The sequence below is a fragment of the Natator depressus genome, chromosome 14 (assembly GCF_965152275.1).
Source record: "Natator depressus isolate rNatDep1 chromosome 14, rNatDep2.hap1, whole genome shotgun sequence".
Taxonomy (NCBI): Eukaryota; Metazoa; Chordata; order Testudines; family Cheloniidae; genus Natator; species Natator depressus.
Genome location: NC_134247.1, coordinates 21026188 through 21046557, shown reverse-complemented (window position 1 = coordinate 21046557; position 20370 = coordinate 21026188). Strand labels below are relative to the sequence as shown.

At 42.7% G+C, this 20370-nt stretch overlaps 1 protein-coding gene across 5 annotated transcripts in view; it reads right to left on the bottom strand.

The window, feature by feature from the left end:
* COX10 (cytochrome c oxidase assembly factor heme A:farnesyltransferase COX10) overlaps nucleotides 1-20370 on the bottom strand; it is a 157271-nt gene that overhangs the window by 14869 nt on the left and 122032 nt on the right. For all 5 annotated transcript variants that reach the window (XM_074970901.1, XM_074970899.1, XM_074970902.1 and 2 more), the window contains one exon: nucleotides 4290-4522. In XM_074970901.1, coding sequence (XP_074827002.1) covers nucleotides 4290-4522 — 233 coding nt within the window. The remainder of the gene's footprint in view (nucleotides 1-4289; nucleotides 4523-20370) is intronic.

Here is a 20370-nt window from a genome sequence, read left to right as displayed (position 1 = left end):
CTAAAACCTGAGGAGGTTTCAGTTGGTTGGCATCAAGCCAACATACATCACCGTATGGAGTTCATTGAAATGAAAAATCTGAAGGCAGCATGCGGCCCTTTGGAGCTGGGAATATTCACTATAAATTCTATTTTGCTATATTTGCTAATTAGGAAAAAAATAAGTCAAAACTGACAATGAATACTTCTAGCAACAGGCAAGCAGCAGCACGAGTGTAACTTAAAGCACATATGTGGCTGTTCTCTTTTGTGCTAAAACAAATAGCTCTATGTTATTTCCTACAGACATCTGTACTACTGAACAAACTATAAGTTCAACCGTATCATGGGCAGGAGGAGTGCTTAATCTGGGTCTTGGCCAGAAGGAGAATCTAAAACAAAGAGAGAAAAGCTGTACCGATGCTTTCCTCTGACCTTATCCTAACGCTTATGATTTAAAACAAATTTGCTGTGATTTCTCCCCTTCATCAAAGTGAAACAAGTCACTTCAGAACCTGGCTTTATTAATCAAACAAATACCCTTTTATTTAACTGGAAGGAAACAGCACCACAAAGGAACAGTAGGAGGGGCTTTCAAGGAAGCAAATGCGGCACTGCAAACCACTGTCTGGCAGCCAAGCTATACATAAATAGACCAGATATGTGATGGTGAGAAGCATGTGTTAAGTGGCATTTATCATACATCTTTGATTACCTCACCTGCATTCTGCTCACCCTTAGAACTTATGTTCACATTCCAAATCTCCCAGCAGTTTCAAATAGACACCATTTAAAAATACCAACTTTCTATAGAAATGTTTCCTTCTTTCTCCTGAAATGTGTATTCTGTCTCAAAGTACACTGGCCCAAGTTCCAGGCTAGACGATGTTCATTGACATCTTCAAGCGCTGATCTCTCAAGACCCATCAGGGCTAGAAATGGCAGCAACAGGCCACTGGACGCGTTTTGTAAAGCACTTTGAGATCTACTGATGAAAAGAGGCATATAAGAGCGAAAACAACGAGGAATGCTTGTGGCACCTTAGAGACTAACAATTTTATCTGGGCATAAGAGCGAGGCATTGTTATTATTGGAAATAAGAGAATCCCAGACTTCCAGTGGGAAATGCAACACCTACTTCTTATCTTGGATGTTGCTGAGACACCGGACTTTGAAGTTGTGACGTTTTAATGTGCATTTATTTTGGAAAATAACAACAAATTCCTAAATGGACTTTGGAAATAGAAAAAAGGTTGGTCAAATCTGAGGCTTTTGGAACTAAACCTGACTTATTTTCTTTATCTCTGCTGAAGTCTAGATGTTATAAAGGCTGTTTCAAAACCTGCACCTTCAGCTCCAGAACCGCAATCCAGGAAGTGTCTTAAATTACGGCAAAGGAACAACATGATCTTTCAGCAGTAAGCCCTTCCCGAACCATGTCAGTAACATTTGCTGTCCTCTGATACATGCAAGTAGGGCAGTGATGGCAGTGAAGTACAAGTTTGCCCACCAAAGGGGGAAGTGAAAGAAGTTCTATCCTTAATGACTACCTTTGCCATAACTAGAAACACGTACAATAATGTGATTGCTCTGAACACGGGTGCTTGAGCAGATTGCAAGGGGAGAAAATCCACAATAAACTGTAAACCCAAGAAATTCCAGTGAAATGGTGAGCGTTTTCCTTAGCGTTCTAACTGCCCTGCTACACATTCTTCATTGTTATTCAGCCGGATATTCAATCCTGTTTTTAAAAAGGTGCAAAGGTATTTTCACACCTTTACCTAAAAACAGGTTAGGTCTGCTAGCTAATTACACTTCATTAACAGGTTCCATGACCTTGGTTATGCGGGTTTAAGAGAATGGGTGCATGTGCTCATATATGCTCAAGTTGCAGTGGGGGAGGTTTAGGTTGGATATTAGGAAAAACTTTTTCACTAGGAGGGTGGTGAAACATTGGAATGCGTTACCTAGGGAGGTGGTAGAATCTCCTTCCTTAAAAGTTTTTAAGGTCAGGCTTGACAAAGCCCTGGCTGGGATGATTTAATTGGGGATTGGTCCTGCTTTGAGCAGGGGGTTGGACTAGATGACTTCCTGAGGTCCCTTCCAACCCTGATATTCTATGATTCTATGATTCTATGTGTGTGAACACACATACAAACCTCCTACAGAGGTCTAATCCCGCAAGTGCTGAGTTCAGGGTGTTCAACACTGGAGAACTGAGCTTACAGTGAAGTCATTTTCCACTATTAGTCTATTTTCATTATAAAGACGAATGCACTTTTCATATTGCAATGCACTGAAGCAGTCAACTCTAAGTCACTATTATCCAAAGTTTGCTATACATGGATTCCACTATATAGATTCATATTGACCAGTACCATTTCTGCCGAGCAAGCAGCTCAGCCTCACCCAAACTAACTGTGAGACAAATTTAGGGAGTTCTACCTCCTGGAATTGAGAATGTGGAGTTACTTTAAACACTGTGCAATAGCATACTGATACATACATAGAAACATAGTGTGACGAAGTGAGGATTTTCCCTTGTTATGTTGTATGTGAGCCTATGAGACTCTTACTGTTTTCCATGCTGTGCATGCCTCAGTTTCCCTGTGTATTGCACCAATGTCTAGGTGGTGGGAATAAGGGTGTGTGACTTTTGTGGAGGCTGCTCCAGCTGCCTGGCCCCTGCCCTGCCCATTGCTCCTCTTCCGGCCTTTGTCTCGCTTCCCAGGCCAAGAGTCACCTAGTCGCATCCCCATCCTGGGTCACAGGTTATGAAGGGGCTATAGCATCAGTGCAGGCAGCTGGAGCAGCTTCCGCAAAAGTCACACCCCCTCATTCCCGCCACTTAGACACTGGTGCAATACACAGGGAAACTGAGGCACGCACATCATTCATGCAAAACAGTAAGACTCACATAGGCTCACATACAACATAACAAGGGAAAGTCCTCACTTTGTCACACATAGGAATTGCCAGACTGGATCAGAGCCAAGGTCCATCTAAGCCAGTATCTTGTGTCTGACAGTGGCCAGAACTACATCTACTTTATTACTTTTTAAAATATACACAAATACTTATTTAACATTTTAAAAATAATTCTCTTCTCTTCAGTAACACAGAGCTTCCTAAAAAGATCTCATAGGCATTCCACAACACAAGATTTCATCATCTTTTCTTAGGAGACATGATAAAGTGAATGAAAACCAACATGCCAAGTAACGTGCAGGTAAAAAACTTTCAACACAGTTCTGAATTAGAGCGACATCAGAATAGATTACATACAGCGGCAATTCAGGCTGATTTCCAACATTTAACGTTTACCACAAAAAATGAATGGTTTGATAAGGACTTTGCATGGATTTTGAGTATTTCTGTTTAGAATTCTGGTTATTGCAGTACAAGAAAAGTCTTAAACATGCCAAGTAGTGAGATGGGTGCGTGCTAAACAATTCCATAATCTATATCATCCTGCTAAACTGGTTATATAAATGATTGTTATATTTCTCAATGGGCCTGTTATGTGAACTACATGAGTTTCACTTGAATATAACAAATTAGTGACACTTTTAGGCTGTAAGTTCCTAGCTGGCAGGAAAAACAAGCTCCAATTGTCTCAGAGTTTAGCTTGTGAACAGATCAGTTTTATATGTGATGTAAAAATAATTCACAGTTACTTAAAGGAACCTCCACACCCTCAGGAGGGGAAAAAAAGGAACTTTGAGAGTTTAAAAGGAGGCAATTAAGTACTCTACCAATAAATTAACATTCTAGGATAGTTTCTAGAATGTGGTGACATAGTGGTACACCTCACAGGACTTTTCCTGTGAACCCTTTGGCCCCCCCTCACTCCACAACTGAAGTCAGCCTAACTTGATCTGTTTCTATTCTGAATTTCTATAACATTTTGTTCTATTCACAGCCCACATGCTGTGTCAGTGCTCTTCATCCTGATTTTTGTTCCCAGACAGTCTTAACATATATTCTGTGCAACTCATCCTGCAACTGGTCCTTTGTCTCTAAAGGCAGAATGACAAGATCTCTGTTTATTTCTTCAGTCTTAATATGGTACAGTGCCATGCATGTTTGCCAACACAAACAAGTCTTTATTAACTAAATGCAATACAAACCAGTTTTTGTAGCATTGTGCTACAATATGTATTGAATCATCCTACGCTACTACCCGTGCTTAAGAGAAACCAATAGCTTTGTCTCCAGCGTGGTTATTTTCAGCTGTCTCAAATGCAGTAATGGCAACCGCCTGTATCTCTGCCTGTCTCTCCAAATATGAGACTTATATTTTATACTCACCAGCATCAAGGCTGCCGGTCGCTGCAGTCCAGCCCATGATAGGCGGAATGGCACCAACGACAGCTCCCACCCACGTGTTGATGATGCTCATTCTTTTCATCGGTGTGTAACAACACGTGTACAGGAAAATGTTGAAGGCTCCCAGCAGCCCAGTGAGAGGATTTACTCCCAGGGTCAGCAGGGCGATTCCTGGAACTGCACAGGAGGCTGCAAAGGACACTGCAAGCAGAGGGCTGTAGGGAAAAAAACAAAAGCAGAGAACACACATTTGTTAGCAAAAGAGCCTGCGGTCACCTGCTATTCCATTCCCATCCCCATATCTCTTTAGAGCAAAAGCTAAGGTTAAGGTTGCAAAACATTTTCCATTTACACCATTGTTTCCAAGATGCTTGTAGCTTTTTTCAAAAATGTTCTTTTATGGCTGAAATTTCCACACTCAACCTCCGTCCTAAGGTGAGCCTTTCTAGAAAAGCGGAGCCAATTCCACTGAGTGGCTTTAGAGTTATAACTAGAGTTATAACTATAACTAGGACAAGTTCACTAGTTCTGATTCTAGTGACCAGTGCTGATAACTCAAAAATGCCTGACCTGTGTCAGCTTATAGTACTTTTCATGTAAAATCTCCTCACTGAGAATTAGTATCGTAACAATTTGGTAGTGATCTTAGTAAGTTACGAGCATGTGGAGCAGACACATCAGGAAAAATGCCTCAAGTTTGTGTGTTTAAAGCTACTGAAGAAATCAATGTCCAGTGTGGCAGAGAGAGTGAATTGTTGTGGCTTTGTCAGAATTTCAGTTGATGACAACTTTTGCAAGGTGCATTTTTTAGAAGGTTTGAGAAGAATCAATTCAATTTTGGAGTTTTCTGAGTAGAATTAAGCAGTTTTTTGGATTTACTAAAACATGGCTGAAGTTTCCAAGTTCAAACTTGGCTGGTGTATAGTGCTCACCCGGGGAAATCTGACAAAAGAACTTTACGGTGACAAAATCAAATTAAGATTAGTTATTTTCTGAGAGCAATAGCAACCAATTGGCTTCCATTAGAAACTCCTGTTTTCCAAGGGTCAAACTCAGAGAGAAGGAAATGGTAGTAATTCTACTCAAGTTCCACTCACAATCCCAGAGTAGCTGGAAGTTTCTGGTACAATGATTAGAAAAAGTTAATGCTGACAATTTAAACTGCCATTATTAGGCTTCAGAATAAACACCCAATGAGATGAACAATACTTAGACCAATTATTTCAGTCAGTCAGCAAATCCACACTGTCTGGGGACTCAACCCTGGTGCCCGTATAAGGGGCCTGAAATTCTGCTCACCTGGATCAGTGTTATACCATTATCGCTCCACTGACTTCAACAGAGACGCACCTAGTTTACAATGGTGCAAATGAGAGGAAAATGTGGTGCAAGTGGAAAAGGCTTCCCTCTGCTTGAGTTAGTTGAAAGGGAAAACTGGAGGAAGAATGGGAGAAGCATGAAAGGGAGGAAGGTAGTATTAAGTTAGCCACCTTTAATAACCTGTACGCTTTCCAGTACACATTTTACAATAAAGTTAATACATTTAGCTAAACGTTTACCAGCGACAGGAATAGAAAATACACATTGACAATATAGCTGAGTTAATAACACTACAAGAATGTTACTTTATAATTCTAGACTCAATATTCTATGTGTTTTTAGCAGCATGCTTCTCCCCCCCACAAAGTCTTTAACCCTGTCGTGTGTACTGCGGCCAGCGTTCCATGCGTAGCTACGGAAGTCCAGCTAGCAGTGAAGATGAATTTTAATAAGCCATTGTTAATAAAAAAGATAAAGGTTTAATTCTGATTTTTAAAGCCCTGGTCAGGCCATTTGCATCCCAGCATTTTATAAATGCTACAATAATCAGAACTGTTAAGATGGGCAAACTTCAAGTCAAAATGTTGGGACTAAATAAAAGTCTGTCTTCAATTTAAATTAAATTGACTAAACCAAGAGGTTGATGAAATGCAGGAAGATAATTCCGCCAGCTTTTCAAATCCAGCAACAGATTTTAGATTACACAGTGTGGAGGGAGTGTCATCATTTCCTTCAAGGATAGCAGTAAGCAGTCCCAGTGTTCTTGGTACATTACAAATATAGGCAAGGTACTGTGTTGTCATCCACCGACAATGAGATGTAGATTTGAGAATTCTGATAATGAGTAACACTATAAAAGGACCATACGGTGCCGTGTGTCCTTTAGTTTTACTGTTAGCTGTGTTTTTTTATGGGACTGCAGCAGAATAAGATATGCGCAGTAAATTGCCTCAGTACTATGTCTTCATATGCTACAATTTCTCATCATTGCCTCTGCACAGCAAAAGCCTGACTTGGCAAAACAAATATAACTCATTTAGGTCCTGAGTAAGGTAGAGTTGGACTGTAAATTCGCAAATGACACGAGTGATAAAGAAAATGTAATCGACTACCGTGAAGACAAAGGACCAGCTTCAGCCCTTGCATCCCATGTAACTCTTATTCACTTCAACAGGGCATTAATGAGGGCAGAATTTGGCCCAGCGTGGTGAATGCTGCTCTCGCTAATAAAGAGCAGTGACTCCAGTCTGTCTCTTCATTCCAGACTAATGCTACACTGATCCAGTGGCACAAGAATAGCAGCAGATCCACGCACTTCACCATTCACCGTGTGCAAAGCAAATGGTAGAACTGCCTGCGAACAAGCCTGACACCAGAGGGAAGTTGATAAATCTGTTCCTTCTGCAGAGTTGACATGGATCAGAAACAGCCCTGTAATACCAATGCTGAGTATAATATCCAACCTATCAACCTCATGAGATTAGAGCTGTGAGCTGCTATCATGAATGGCTATTTTTTGTGTTCTGTCATTGGGTGTGAGAAGGTAAGACCTTGCAGATCAAAATCTGGTCACAACAGGTCACAGTTGAGTCTGGATAAGAGAGAAGCCTAATGGTTAGAGCACGAGACTGGAATTCAGGAGTCTTGGGTTCTATGCTGCATGGCCTTCGATAAATAATGTAACCTGTAAAATAGTCGTCACGCTAAATGACCTCACAGGGGTGCTGTGAGGCTAATTAATTAATGTTGGCAAAGTGCTTTGAGATGCTCAAATGAGACACTAAGAAATACAAAATTTGTGTATAATCCTCTGGGTTATGAAATAATTTAAGAATTTAACTTTTTAAACTGGGACACAGGATTGACTAATATGCTTGCTGGTATTATACACTGGCACTAACAAATAAGGAGACTGGCTATATGAAGGGATGAGTTTGGTTGTGAGCTCATTCCCTAGCACCTGGACATGGTGGAGACTTGCAGTTCTGCACAGAACTACAATAGCTGGGGATGGCCATTTCATGCTCTCTAGGAACTCCTCTGCTTCACCCACCCCTCCTGGCCAATGCTTAGTTGGGGTGATATCTGGCTCTGGAGGGTAGATCCCCACAGTAGGGGATATTTTTTGTGGGACCGTGTTGTAGGTGGCATGGAAAAGACAGAGTGACAGGAGAAGGACTTGGAGATTTCTTGGGAAAAATAATAGAAAGATTTGGACCTCCATGTAGCAGAGTTTTTAAACATCTGCCCCACTTGTTGATGATCTTTTTGCTCAGTGATTCATTGGCACTTCAGTAGTGCTTACAAAATAAAAAAAATAAGTGAATCTGCGATAAATAATTCCCAACCCAGCTTAACACCAGACTCAGCTGTTTCTGATCTTTCCACAAAACTCACAGCAAAAACAAGCCCAAAGTACTAATCATCATTATTCAAAAGAGCAATATGTGCTAAGTCATTATGCAAGTATGCATCCGATGAAGTGAGCTGTAGCTCACGAAAGCTTATGCTCAAATAAATTGGTTAGTCTCTAAGGTGCCACAAGTACTCCTTTTCTTTATGTGCAAACTGCAGTTCCTTCAGGAAAAGGTAAATATTTTGCGTTTGTTATTACAATTTTCAAAAATGTTCACGGCTGCCAATTGGTCAGAGTTTTGAGGATGTTACTTCCGAAGGGAAATACACATCTGCTCTGAGAAATTCCCACCAAGAAGCTGAGAGATAGGAGATGACTATTAGAACTGCTCAGGGAAATTTCCATCAGGATGTCCTGAGATCTCTGGCCACTAGTAGAAACACTTCCCATAAATCACAAAGTAGTTTGTACTGGTGCTTAAAGGAAATGACCTTGACATAAAGTCTATGGCACCATTTTTTGCCCTGTACAAAACAACTTTTTTGTTTATTTTAAACCTTTCCAATAATGGCAGATAATATACATACCTGCGTTTGTGTGCATGTATATTATATTACATTCATACTTAAATGCAAACTCATTGTTACAACTAAAGGAATTAATATCCTTAGTCAGTTACTAGTTAACTAATCCCTGTGTAGAAAATAAAACCCAAGAACAAATCCTCTTAAGGATCCAGTATGCAGGAAAGATACTTTTACATTAAAATAATTATTCAAAAATGCAGACAAAAACTACTCATTTGGGCTCTTGACTAAATACAAAAGTATTTCCCTAGAAAGAAAATGATCAGTTTGAAAAAGGATTTTAAATCTAAATTTAAACAGTATTTATTTGAATGGTATTTTCCAAATGTCAATAATATTCTGAGCAGCTATTGTATGTAAAACTATTGTTTGTGAGACAGTGTATAGATAAGACTTCTAACTTGCCTGTTTAGGCAAAAGAAAAACTGTATTTAATCCCCTCCCCATTGTGACATTGCACTCTATATGATTTTATAAAAATATGCTAATAAGTGTGAATATAATGTAACTGGAATATGCTTCATGCAAAAGGTATCATTATAAAGCTCTTGTAAGGTATCATTACAAAGCTTATAATCTACTGAGTGTGGTCATCCTATAAATGTATCAATCTTGTATCTGAAACTAGAAATATGAAATATAACTCTGAGGTCCTATTGTAGTTATGCAAAGTGTGGGCCATTGATGGTGGTTTGGAATCTTAATGGCTCCCATTAACCAGGACAATTACCTGTAGATGGCTCTGTTTTACTTGTAAGTTTTCCTGTATACCTGTGGGCTGGCAAGTGGGTAATGAAGTCTTAAAGTGGCATGCGATCATGTCACCTGAACTGGAATCCATCTTTAACATGGTGCTTTTCCATTGAGAAGGAGGGGTGGGAACCCAGAGGGACAAAGGATTCCTGCCTCATGCAACAGATATATAAGTGGGTGGAACACAACAAAGGGTGTGGCCATCATGAGGAATCCCCTAGCTACCCCCTGAGCTGGAACAAGGGCCGTATCGGGGAAAGGATTGTGCACAGACTAGGAAGGCTGCCAGTCTGTGAAAGAAACTTATTGAAACATCTCTGAGGGTGAGATTTTATCTCTATTCAGTTTTCTTACTGTACTAGACTTAGATTTGTGTGTTTTAGTTTATTTTGCTTGGTAATTCACTTTGTTCTGTCTGTTACTACCTGGAACCACCTAAATCCTACTTTCTGTATTTAGTAAAATCACTTTTTACTTATTAATTAACCCAGAGTATGTATTAACACCGGGGGGGGGGGGGGGAAACAGCTGTGCATACCTCTCTATCTATGTTATAGAGGGCGAACAATTTATGAGTTTACCCTGTATAAGCTTTATACAGGGTAAAATGGATTTATTTGGGGTTTGGACCCCATTGGGAGTTGGGCATCTGAGTGTTAAAGACAGGCACACTTCTTAAATTGCTTTCAGTCTGCAGCTTTGGGGCCCATGGTTCAGATCCTGGGTCTGTGCTGGAGCAGACTGGCGTGTCTGGCTCAGCAAGACAGGGTGCTGGAGTCTCAAGCTGGCAGGGAAAGCAGGGGCAGAAGTAGTCTTGGCACATCAGGTGGCAGACCCCAGGGGGTTTCTATGATCCAACCCATCACACCCATTACCATATCTAACAACGTATCACAAACAGAACATTCTCTATAGATAACCCTTGACAGCATGTACACTAAATAATCCATCCATCCTCCAGGTATTTATTTCATGCTCATCATGGTGGTATCTGAGTGCCTTACCAAACTAAAGAACAGTGGACTATACAAGATTAGAATCCTCTCTTCTCTGTTTCTGAATTCAGGATAAATCAGTGTTGTCTGAAACTAAATATAACAGAGATCTTTAAATCCACTTGCCTACTCGCAAGCAGCTCCAAGTAGAGAGATTTCACTCACCATTCGCTGCTTGACTCTCAGGCTCCCTTGTTATAGGGTGACCAGATGTCCCGATAAAACCGGGACTGTCCCAATATTGAGCAGTTTGTCCCACGTCCTGACCGAAGTACGGTTGGGAGGCCATTTGTCCCGATATTTTGTTTCGGGCGCGTTTTTTTTTTTTTTCCTTAGGCGGCGGTGACAGGCAGGGGGAGCGCTTTTTCAATTGTTACACTCACCTGGCCTGTCCGGGTCTTCGGCAGCAGGTACTTCTTTCTTCGCCGGCAAGATTTCTTTCCCGCCTCGGAACGTGCTGGGTGAGTGTAACAATTGAAAAGGCGCTCCCCCTACGGCGGTCCTGATATTTTGTATTTAGCATCTGGTCACCCTACCTTGGCTACAGGTGCTAGACAGCCCTATTCACAATAATGCTACCTTTTACCGGACAGCACTGCAGGAAGACACAATGTATGGTCAACGTGCAATGTATACGTGGCACTTGTTGCCCTTCTAATACTTGTGAGATCTGCCCATGCCACCCATGGACAAATCTGGTGCTCACACAGGCTAGTGGAAACTGCTGTACTCCTATCTATGTATTTATACTGTGACCATCCACATAATAAAGCACTGCATTCATATATAGAAATCTTTCACCATGATAGATGCAAGTAATAATGCACAAGTGTCTGCTGTCATACTATATAGGAGCTTATCTTAGGAGCATAGTGATGGGCCTGAAAAATATCTTCAGGCAACATGGCTCTACCAGAGACTACAGCAATGATAATTCCGGGGCGGAAGGATGGTCTTACGTTGAAGTTACATGACTGAAAGCCAGGAAGACGCGGGGTCTGTTCCTGGCTTGGTCAAATCACTTAGAAGCTCTGTGCTTCAGTTCCTCATCTGTAAACTAGGGACTACAGTACCTACTGCAGAGGGGTGTCATGAGGCTAAATGTATTAATATTTGTGAAGTGCTCTAACATTCACATATGGAAGGCAATATATTAGTAATGACTCTTACTTCTGTTCCCAGGTAGTTGAAATGTATGGATTTATCTGTAATAGAGTCCATCTGAGGCAGACCCTTTCCAATCCCACACCATCCACAGGACCCAAGAGGTGGAGGAATAAAGGCTCAGTTTTCTATTCATACAATACAAGCTGCCACTGGCACGATGGGATTCCAGACACCCTCGATCAGGCTGGGGAGAATCACTCAGCGATAGCTTTGGGAAGGTAGGGAGCAGACAGGAGGGAATCCCACAGGAGTAAAATTCAGGCTTCTATGCCTTACACAATTGCTAGGCATTCACCTGGAACCCTACATATCATGTGTGGTGGATTGTGACTTCAGAAAATGTAGCAGCCTGCTGTCCCCTAATTCATGTGTGCCTGACAGGTCTTTGCGTGTGCGCACACACACATGTTTAGGGGTCATGATTCCTGGGTTCAATTCTTTACTCTGCTACTGACTCACAGCTGACCTTGGACAAGTCACTTTAATTTCCTTGTGTTTCAGTTTGCCCATCTATACAATTAATATATTTACCTACCTCACAGTAGTGTTGGGAAGCTTAATTCATGTTTATAAAGTTCTTCTATATTCTCAGTTCTCATTTAATACCCACAGGAACCTTAGGCCAACCACTTTGTGACTATAAGACATATACTGGATGTACAACCTTAGAATATGTTAAAACTTTATTACAATTTAAAAATCAACATTTGAAAATGACAAAAATTCAAAGCTTAAGAAAAATAGTGTTTGAAAATCAGGAAATTAGATTGTTGTTTTTCAAAGAACCTAAATATCGAGAAATAATTAAGGTTCCAACATCAAACCCCTTCTCCCCCTGGAACACCCCCCCCCCCCCCCATACATACACATCTATAGATACATAGACATACAAACCTGATACAACGAGCTTAATTTCTGACCTTGCGCTAATGGGTAATTGTGCATGTAAAACATGTATTTGCATATAAGAATAAGCTTGAGAGTAAGTGCCCATTTGTGTCCTCTTGCATATTTTGTAGGTGAAACCTAAGTGCCTATATTTGAAAATGGGATTCAAAGGAGACCACATAAGTAATAAACTAAAACCCCTTTCCTCCCTGCCTGCCAAAACCATCCCTAACAACCCCTATATGAAGAGCTTAATTTGTGACCTTGCAATAATGGGTTACACAAAGACAAACAAAGGGTGGCCAAGGAAAGAGAAGCACGGAGAGGATAAGGGACTTGCGCAAGGTCACCCAGCTGCTTAATGGCACAGCACCCCAGGTCTCCCAACGTTTATTCTAGTGCCCTATTCAATAGGCCCCACTACATCTCTATAGAACAGGTAGCTGTTTTTTGCCCTGTTTTTTCCGAGACACTATGGAGAACTGGAAGGATGCATCAGCGATGCCATGGGGGACATAATCATCTTATCCATACTGTTTTGCTTTTGCTACAACCTATTTAACTCAAATTCCTGCACAAACAGCTGGGAGTTAAGCAATAGCTTTGTTAAAGATTCAATACCCTGCTTTGTCAATTACAGAAAAAGCTCTCACACCCGATAAGTCCTCCAGCACAAACAGAGAACAACAAGCTTTATATTCCTGATATTTTCTAATGTAAACAAACCTAACATAGTCCCCAGCCCCCTCCCACTTTTATCTTTTTGTGTGTCTGTGAGTGAGATATACATATACATATATACACACATACATATATACACACACACACTTACTTATCTGTATTGTAACTCTTGTCCTTTGAGATGAGATGCAGACATGTATTCCATGCAGGTGTGCATGCACCCTGCACACCAAAGCTGAAGAACTTTGCCTAGCAGTACCCCTGGGGTGGCGCTCACACCCTTTGCCCCTAGCCCCTCCCCTGATATGTAAGAGCGGCAGTGTCCCAACCTCCCTCAGTTCCTTCACGCCGAACGTCATTAACACAGACTCCAATGCAGAAGGGAAGGAAGGTGTGTTGTGGAATACACATCTGCATCAGATCTCAAAGGCCAACAGTTACAATACAGGTAAATCGCCACTTTTTCTTTTTTGAGTTGATGCAGCTGTTATTCCATGTAGGTGACTCAAAACGGTGCCTGCAAGAGGTGAGGTTCGGAGTCTATTTAGACAAGGACCACAGGATTGCCTCCCCAAAGTTTGCATCTGATCTGGATGCAGTAGCAATGCCATAGTGGTTTGTAAATATATGTACAGAGAACCAAGTGGCAGCGTGCAAATGTCCAATATAGGAACGTCACTGACAAATCTCATCAACATCATCAGGACCCTCGTGGAATGAGCCTGCACCCTTTGAGGAGGTACAGTCTGAGCTACTTTGTCTGCTGTCATGATACAAGAAGTTATTCACCTGGAAATTGTCTGTGTAGAGACTGCTCACCCCTTCATTTGGTTCGCATATGAAACAAACATATGAGATGAAGAATAGAAAGGATTAGTTTTATCCAGGTGAAAAGCCAAACATTGCCTAACATCCAACTTGCCAAAATGCTGCTCATCTGAGGTTCAATGCAGTTTAAAGAATATTGGTAGGTATATAATTTGGTTCCAGTGAAACTGAGAAGCCACTTTGGATAAAAAATTAGGGTGTAACTGCAAGGTTACTTTGTTTTTGGAAAATTGCATGCAAGGAGGCTCTTCCATCAAAGCCTGCAACTCACACATTCTTCTTGTAGATGTTATTGCCACAAGGAAAGCAGTTGTCTGACACAGATGGGAGAATGAAGAAGTTGACAGAGACTCGAACTGGAGGTCCCATAAGAGCTGCTAAGACAACATCAAGGTCCCACAAAGAAACTGGTACTTTCACAGGCAGGTGGAAATGAGTCATTCCTTTCAAGAAGCTCACTACCATGGAGTTTGAAAATACTGACTTCCCATGGATGGGTGGATGAATCACCGAAATCGCCACCAGGGTGCACTCTCAATGAACTAAGTGCAAAACCAGAAGAGTGAAGGCGTAACAGGTACTCCAAGATGTCCTTCATACAAACCATCTTTGATTGAACTCCCTGGGCTAACGACCACAGCAAGAACTGCTTCCATTTGGCCAAATATGCTGTGCTTGTGGAAGGCTTTCTACTGTTAAGCAAGATTTGCCACACCACCTACAAACACTGTTCCTTCTCATCTAACCAAGCAGTACCCACGCTGTGAGATGCAGGGAGCTGAGTCCTGGATGAAAAATCTGACTGTGATGCTGAGCCAGGAGCCAGGGTGAAGAGAAAGGAATATGGGAGACTGAACCGATAAAGTGAGGAGGTCGAAGAACCAAGATTGTCTTGGCTACACTGGAGCAATGCGAATGAGCTTGGCACGATCCAATTTCAGCTTGAGAATGACCTGAAGGATGATTGGAATTGGAGGAAGAGCACCCAAGAGTGCCAAATTCCCAGCTCAGGTGAAAAGGATTAGTCAGAGAGCCCAGTCTGAGACCCCCTCAACAGCAAAACAGACAACATTTCTTGTCTCTTGTGGAGATCAGGTCAATGGTCAGAATGCCCCAAACTGCAAAGACAGCACAGGATGCTGGGACCACATGTGATTCCGGGAGAAATTTCTGCTGAGGTGATCTGCCAGGTGATTCTGGATCCCAGGTAAGTGATCATCCATGGGGGAAATGTTTTCCCTGATGTAAAACTACCAGAGCCTGATCACCTCCTGATAACAGCATGTTGGAGTGTGCTTCCCCATCCCACCCCCCTGAACTGTTCCCATAATACATTGCATGGGTATTGTTGGTAAGGATGTGCACCAGTGAGTCCCTGATATGATCTCGAATGGCCTGACAGGCATTATGGCATGAAGCTCCAGGACACTGATATCCAGAGAAGCTTCCAGTTCTGACCACAAGACTTGAACTTTCACGGACTCCAGATGCACTCCCCAATCTATTAAGGAGGCACTGGTGACAACAGTCCTGGACGGTGGGGACTGAGCAAAGGGAATGCCCAGGACACATTGCCCTGAACTGTCCACCACTGTATGCAGTTCAAGATTGGCAAAGGAAGTTGGACCAGACTGTCCAAAGTATGATGATTCGGATAATAAATCAACTTCAGCCACTGAAGAGGACTTGGGCTGTGGTTGAGGGTTGAGACTGCAGTTCCAGACATGGGAGGTGAATTGCGTGGAAACTGGTCAGTTGGCAGAAACACTCTGGAATTTGTACAGTCTATCAGGGCCTCAGTGAATTTGCTTCTTGGAGTTGGGACCAGTGTTGACTTTCTGTTGTTTAGGATAAGACCTAGACATAGTCAAGTAAGCATAGCGTGAACTGAACACGAAAAAGGACTTCTTCTCTGGACTTGTCCCTCAGTAACCAGTTGTCAGGATAAGGGAGGATATGGATTCCTGCCTTCCTGATGTATGCTGTCACTACAACTATTCATTGGTAAAAACCCAGGGAGCGGGAGAAAGATCAAAAGGGAGCATGGTGTAGTGATAGTGCCGATCCACCATGACAAACTGAAGAAACCTGTGAGTTGGGAGAATTACTGTGTAGAAATAAGAAAAGGAGTACTTGTGGCACCTTAGAGACTAACCAATTTATCTGAGCATAAGCTTTCGTGAGCTACAGCTCACTTCATCAAGCTTATGCTCAAATAAATTGGTTAGTCTCTAAGGTGCCACAAGTATTCCTTTTCTTTTTGCGAATACAGACTAACACGGCTGTTACTCTGAAACCTGTGTAGAAATAAGCATCCTGAAGGTCTAGGGAGCAAACCAGTCATCGTGGTTGAGCATGGGAAGGACAGTTGCTAGGATGACCATCCAGAATATCATGTATCTGTTGAGATGCAGAAGTCAAGGATAGGACTCAACCCTCTCTTAGGTTCAGGAACCAGGAAATACTGGGAGGACGATCCCTGTCCCCGATACTGAAGAGAGATCTCCTATACAGCCCCCAAGGCCAGTAGAGACTGAACCTGCTCGAGGAGAAGTACCTTGTGAGAGAGGTCCCTGAAGAGGAATGAGGGATGGAGAGGAGCAGTCTGGCATAAACTGATCAGACAGTGCTTGGGACTCAGCTTTCTGTAGTAATAGAGTCCCAAACTCAGTAAAAACAAGCCAGCCCACCCCTGGGGAACAAAAATGGAGACATCACTGATGCCCTGGCCACGCAAATCAAAATGGATGCTGGCTGGATGCTGAGAGAACGAGCCAGCTGGCTGTATCCGGAATCAGAGGGCCTTCGCCTCTGGGATCTATGCCCCTTTCCTGGGGGGAGCCCTGCTGCCTTACAAGAAAGGAGGACTACGCAAAGAATGCTGCGAGCGGTATTGCTGCTGTTGCGGCTCACGGCTATAGTGGTGTCTCTGTGCAGACAGAGTATAAACTGCCAAGGAACACAAAGTAGCTCGGAAATCCTTAATAGAGTGCAGGGTCTTGCCAATCTTTTCCGAAAACAAAACCCGACCATCTAAAGGTAAGTCCTCAATGGTCTGCTGCAAATCAGGCACAATGTCTGAATTTTGCAGCCATGTGGCCCTCCTCATGGTCACAGCTGATGTCATAATTCTGCCCAAGGCATCTGTCACATCCAGAGTTGATTTTAGCTACCATACAGTGTTCTGCAATGAACGCCTTAAACTCTTCCGTAGAGGCTTCTGACAACTTGTCTTTGAACTTAGACATGGCCACCCAATTAACAAAGTCATATTTAGAGAGGAATGGCTGCTGGTTCATGATGCACATCTGCATGGAAGAGGTGATATAAATCAGCTTCCCAATCAAGTCCATCCTTTTGGACCCTTTGTCCGTAGGTGTGGATTTATTCCTTCCGTTATGCCCTGTCATGTGCTGCAGTTACCACAAGAGAGTTAGAGACTGGATGGGAGTAGAAACCCTCAGAACCCTGAATGGCAACAACATACTGCTTCTCTGCGTGCTTTGCCATGGGAGGCAACAAAACAGGAGTATTCCAGAAGGCCTTGGCAGGCTCCAAGAGGGCCTCATTTATCAAGAGGGCTACTCTCCCTGGAGCTGATGGTTGGAGAATATCCAACAGCTTATGCGTATTCTCCTGCAGAAATTCAGCCTGGATGCCTAAGATAGCGGCCATATGCTCTGTGACACAATCCAGAAGGTGCCAAGGGCACAATGGAGGGATGAAGCAGTAGAAAACATGGCACTGGAAAATTCTGAATTAGTGCAGAGTCAGGGACTGACAGGCAAGGAGCCTGAAGCTGCCTGATATGCCATCAGTAGGCAGACAGTTGGCCCTGGTGCCGATGTCATCTGTACCGGATTCAACAGATGCCCAATGGCTTGAACTGGACTCAACTATATGGACTGTGGCTATTTTTGGAGTAGTACTTGCGAGGTGTTAGATGGACCTGCTCCATCCTGTGTGCTGGAAGGAGTACAGAGCCGTTCAGCACTCCTCTTAGAACAGAGGTCCCCAAACTGTGGGGCATGCTCCCCCTAGGCGGGCATGGAGGAACCTTGGGCCAGCCCCTGGAGGGGTGTGTGTGTGTGTGGAGGGAGCGTCACCTAGTCCCTTCCTGCCCCCAGCTCTGCTCTGGTTCTTCCCACAGCTGTGTCCCCAGCTCCCATCCCCAACCTCAGCGCAGATCTGCTCCTGGGCCTGTCCCTGCCCCCAGCCTTGGCTGCTGGCCGTGGCTCCGATCCTGGCCTGGGGCCGAGGCTGGGGTGGGGCTGGGAGTGGAGCCGCACCTGGCCACAGACCCACCTGCTGGCCCCCAACGCAGCCTGGCTGAGGCTCTGCTCCTGCCGCCACCCCAGCCTCGGTCCCTGGCCACAGCTCCTTCGTCATCCCTGCTCTCAGCCCCAGCCATGGCCCTCTTTCCACTGTCCACCCCTCCCCCCCGAAGAGCTGCAGCCCCACTCCTGGCTCCAGATAACTGTTACCTAGAGGAAAACAAAAAATTCCCAGAAATCTGACACTGAAAACATGAGGTGAAAACCCCACACCAAGCTCTGACTCTAGCCATGGGCAGTCAGAAGGAACAGAGGGGTTTGGGAAGGCACTGCTCTGATATATATATATCTAGGGCAGGGGCATGGACTAAGGCCACAGGACACGAGCGTCGCCCCTACAGGTACTGCTAGGCAAAGTTCTGCGGCTTCTGTGCGCTGGGCGCATGCACACCTACATGGAACACATGGCTGTGTTTACTTGAAGAGCCACCTATCAAGCCTTCTTCATATATCAGAAAGAAGCCAAAAAGTCAGACCTTCATTTTCCTCTGCCATTTCCTTTAATGATGCCAAATAGCCTCATACCTATTCATAATTAAATTATAATGTTGCATGCTTTTTGCCAGACCAAAAAACATGGCTTAGTTTCATCTGAAGAGTTTTCTGCTTTATTCATTTGAGATACAGGCTCATCAACAATGACACATTTATTTCCCTCAGAGCTATAATTTGTTCACTGCTATACACAGAAACAATGCTAAATTAGCATTGAGTTCATAATGTTCTATACTGACAGGTAAAGGATATTGAGACAATAAAGGTGAGATTGATGTCTTAGATTAATCTCAATATTGCTACTCTAGATGAGAATTTCATCTGCATATAAGACTGTCAAAACAATTTATTGTAATAAAAAGAGGCCCAGTCTAAAATCTCCCGACAACACCCTGTCTGGAAATGGTGGAAGCCCTGAACAAGTTAATAGAGAAAGAAAAAGATCAGGAAGTGTGATCCTTAACACTACCAGTCATTTCCCCATTATATTCTTGTATTAATTTCTGAGACAGAAGTGCCAAGCATGAAGGCTACTCTAAAACTTCCATTAATTCAGATTTCAGAAATAAACATCACCAGCCCATTTTCTTCTTTTATGCTGTCTGTATCAGAAAACACTAGGGCTGTCAAATGATTAAAAAAAGTATCGCAATTAATCGCACTGTTAAACAATAATAGAATACCATTTATTTAAATATTTTTGGATGTTTTCTATATTTTCAAATATATTGATTTCAGTTACAACACAGATTACAAAGTGTACAGTGCTCACTTTATATTTTTGATTACAAGTATTTGCACTGTAAAAAAACAAAATAAATAGTATTTTTCAATTCACCTAGTACAAGTACTGTAGTGCAATCTCTTTATAATGAAAGTTGAACTTACAAATGTAGAGTTATGTACAAAAAATAACTGCATTCAAAAATAAAACAATGTGAAACTTTACAGCTTACAAGTCCACCCAGTCCTACCTCTTGTTCAGCCAGTCACTCAGACAAACAAGTTTGTTTACATTTGCAGGAGATAATGCTGCCCGCTTCTTGTTTACAATGCCACCTGAAAGTGAGAACAGGCGTTCTCATGGCACCATTGTAGCCGTCGCCGCAAGATATTTACGTGCCAGATGCGCTAAAGATTCGTATGTCCCTTCATGCTTCAACCACCATTCCAGGGGACATGTGTTCATGCTGCTGACAGGTTCTGCTCAATAACAATCCAAAACACTGCAGGACTGACGCAAGTTTATTTTAATTATCTGAGTAAGATGCCACCAGCAGATGGTTAATTTTCTGTTTTGATGGTTCGGGTTCTGCAGTTGGCGTATTGGAATGTTGCTCTTTTAAGACTTCTGAAAGCATGCTCCACTCTTCTGAAAGCCTGTCTCAATCAGAGTTTGGAAGGCACTTCAGAGTCTTAAACGTTGGGTCGAGCGCTGTAGCTATCTTTAGAAATCTTACATTGGTACCTTCTTTGCATTTTGTCAAATCTGCAGTGAAAGTGTTCTTAAAATGAACAACATGTGTTGGGTCATCATCCGAGACTGCTATAACATGAACTACATGGCAGAATGCGGGTAAAACAGAGCAGGAGACATACAATTCTCTCCCAAGGAGTTCAGTCACAAATTTAATTAACGCATTTTTTTTTAAAATGAGC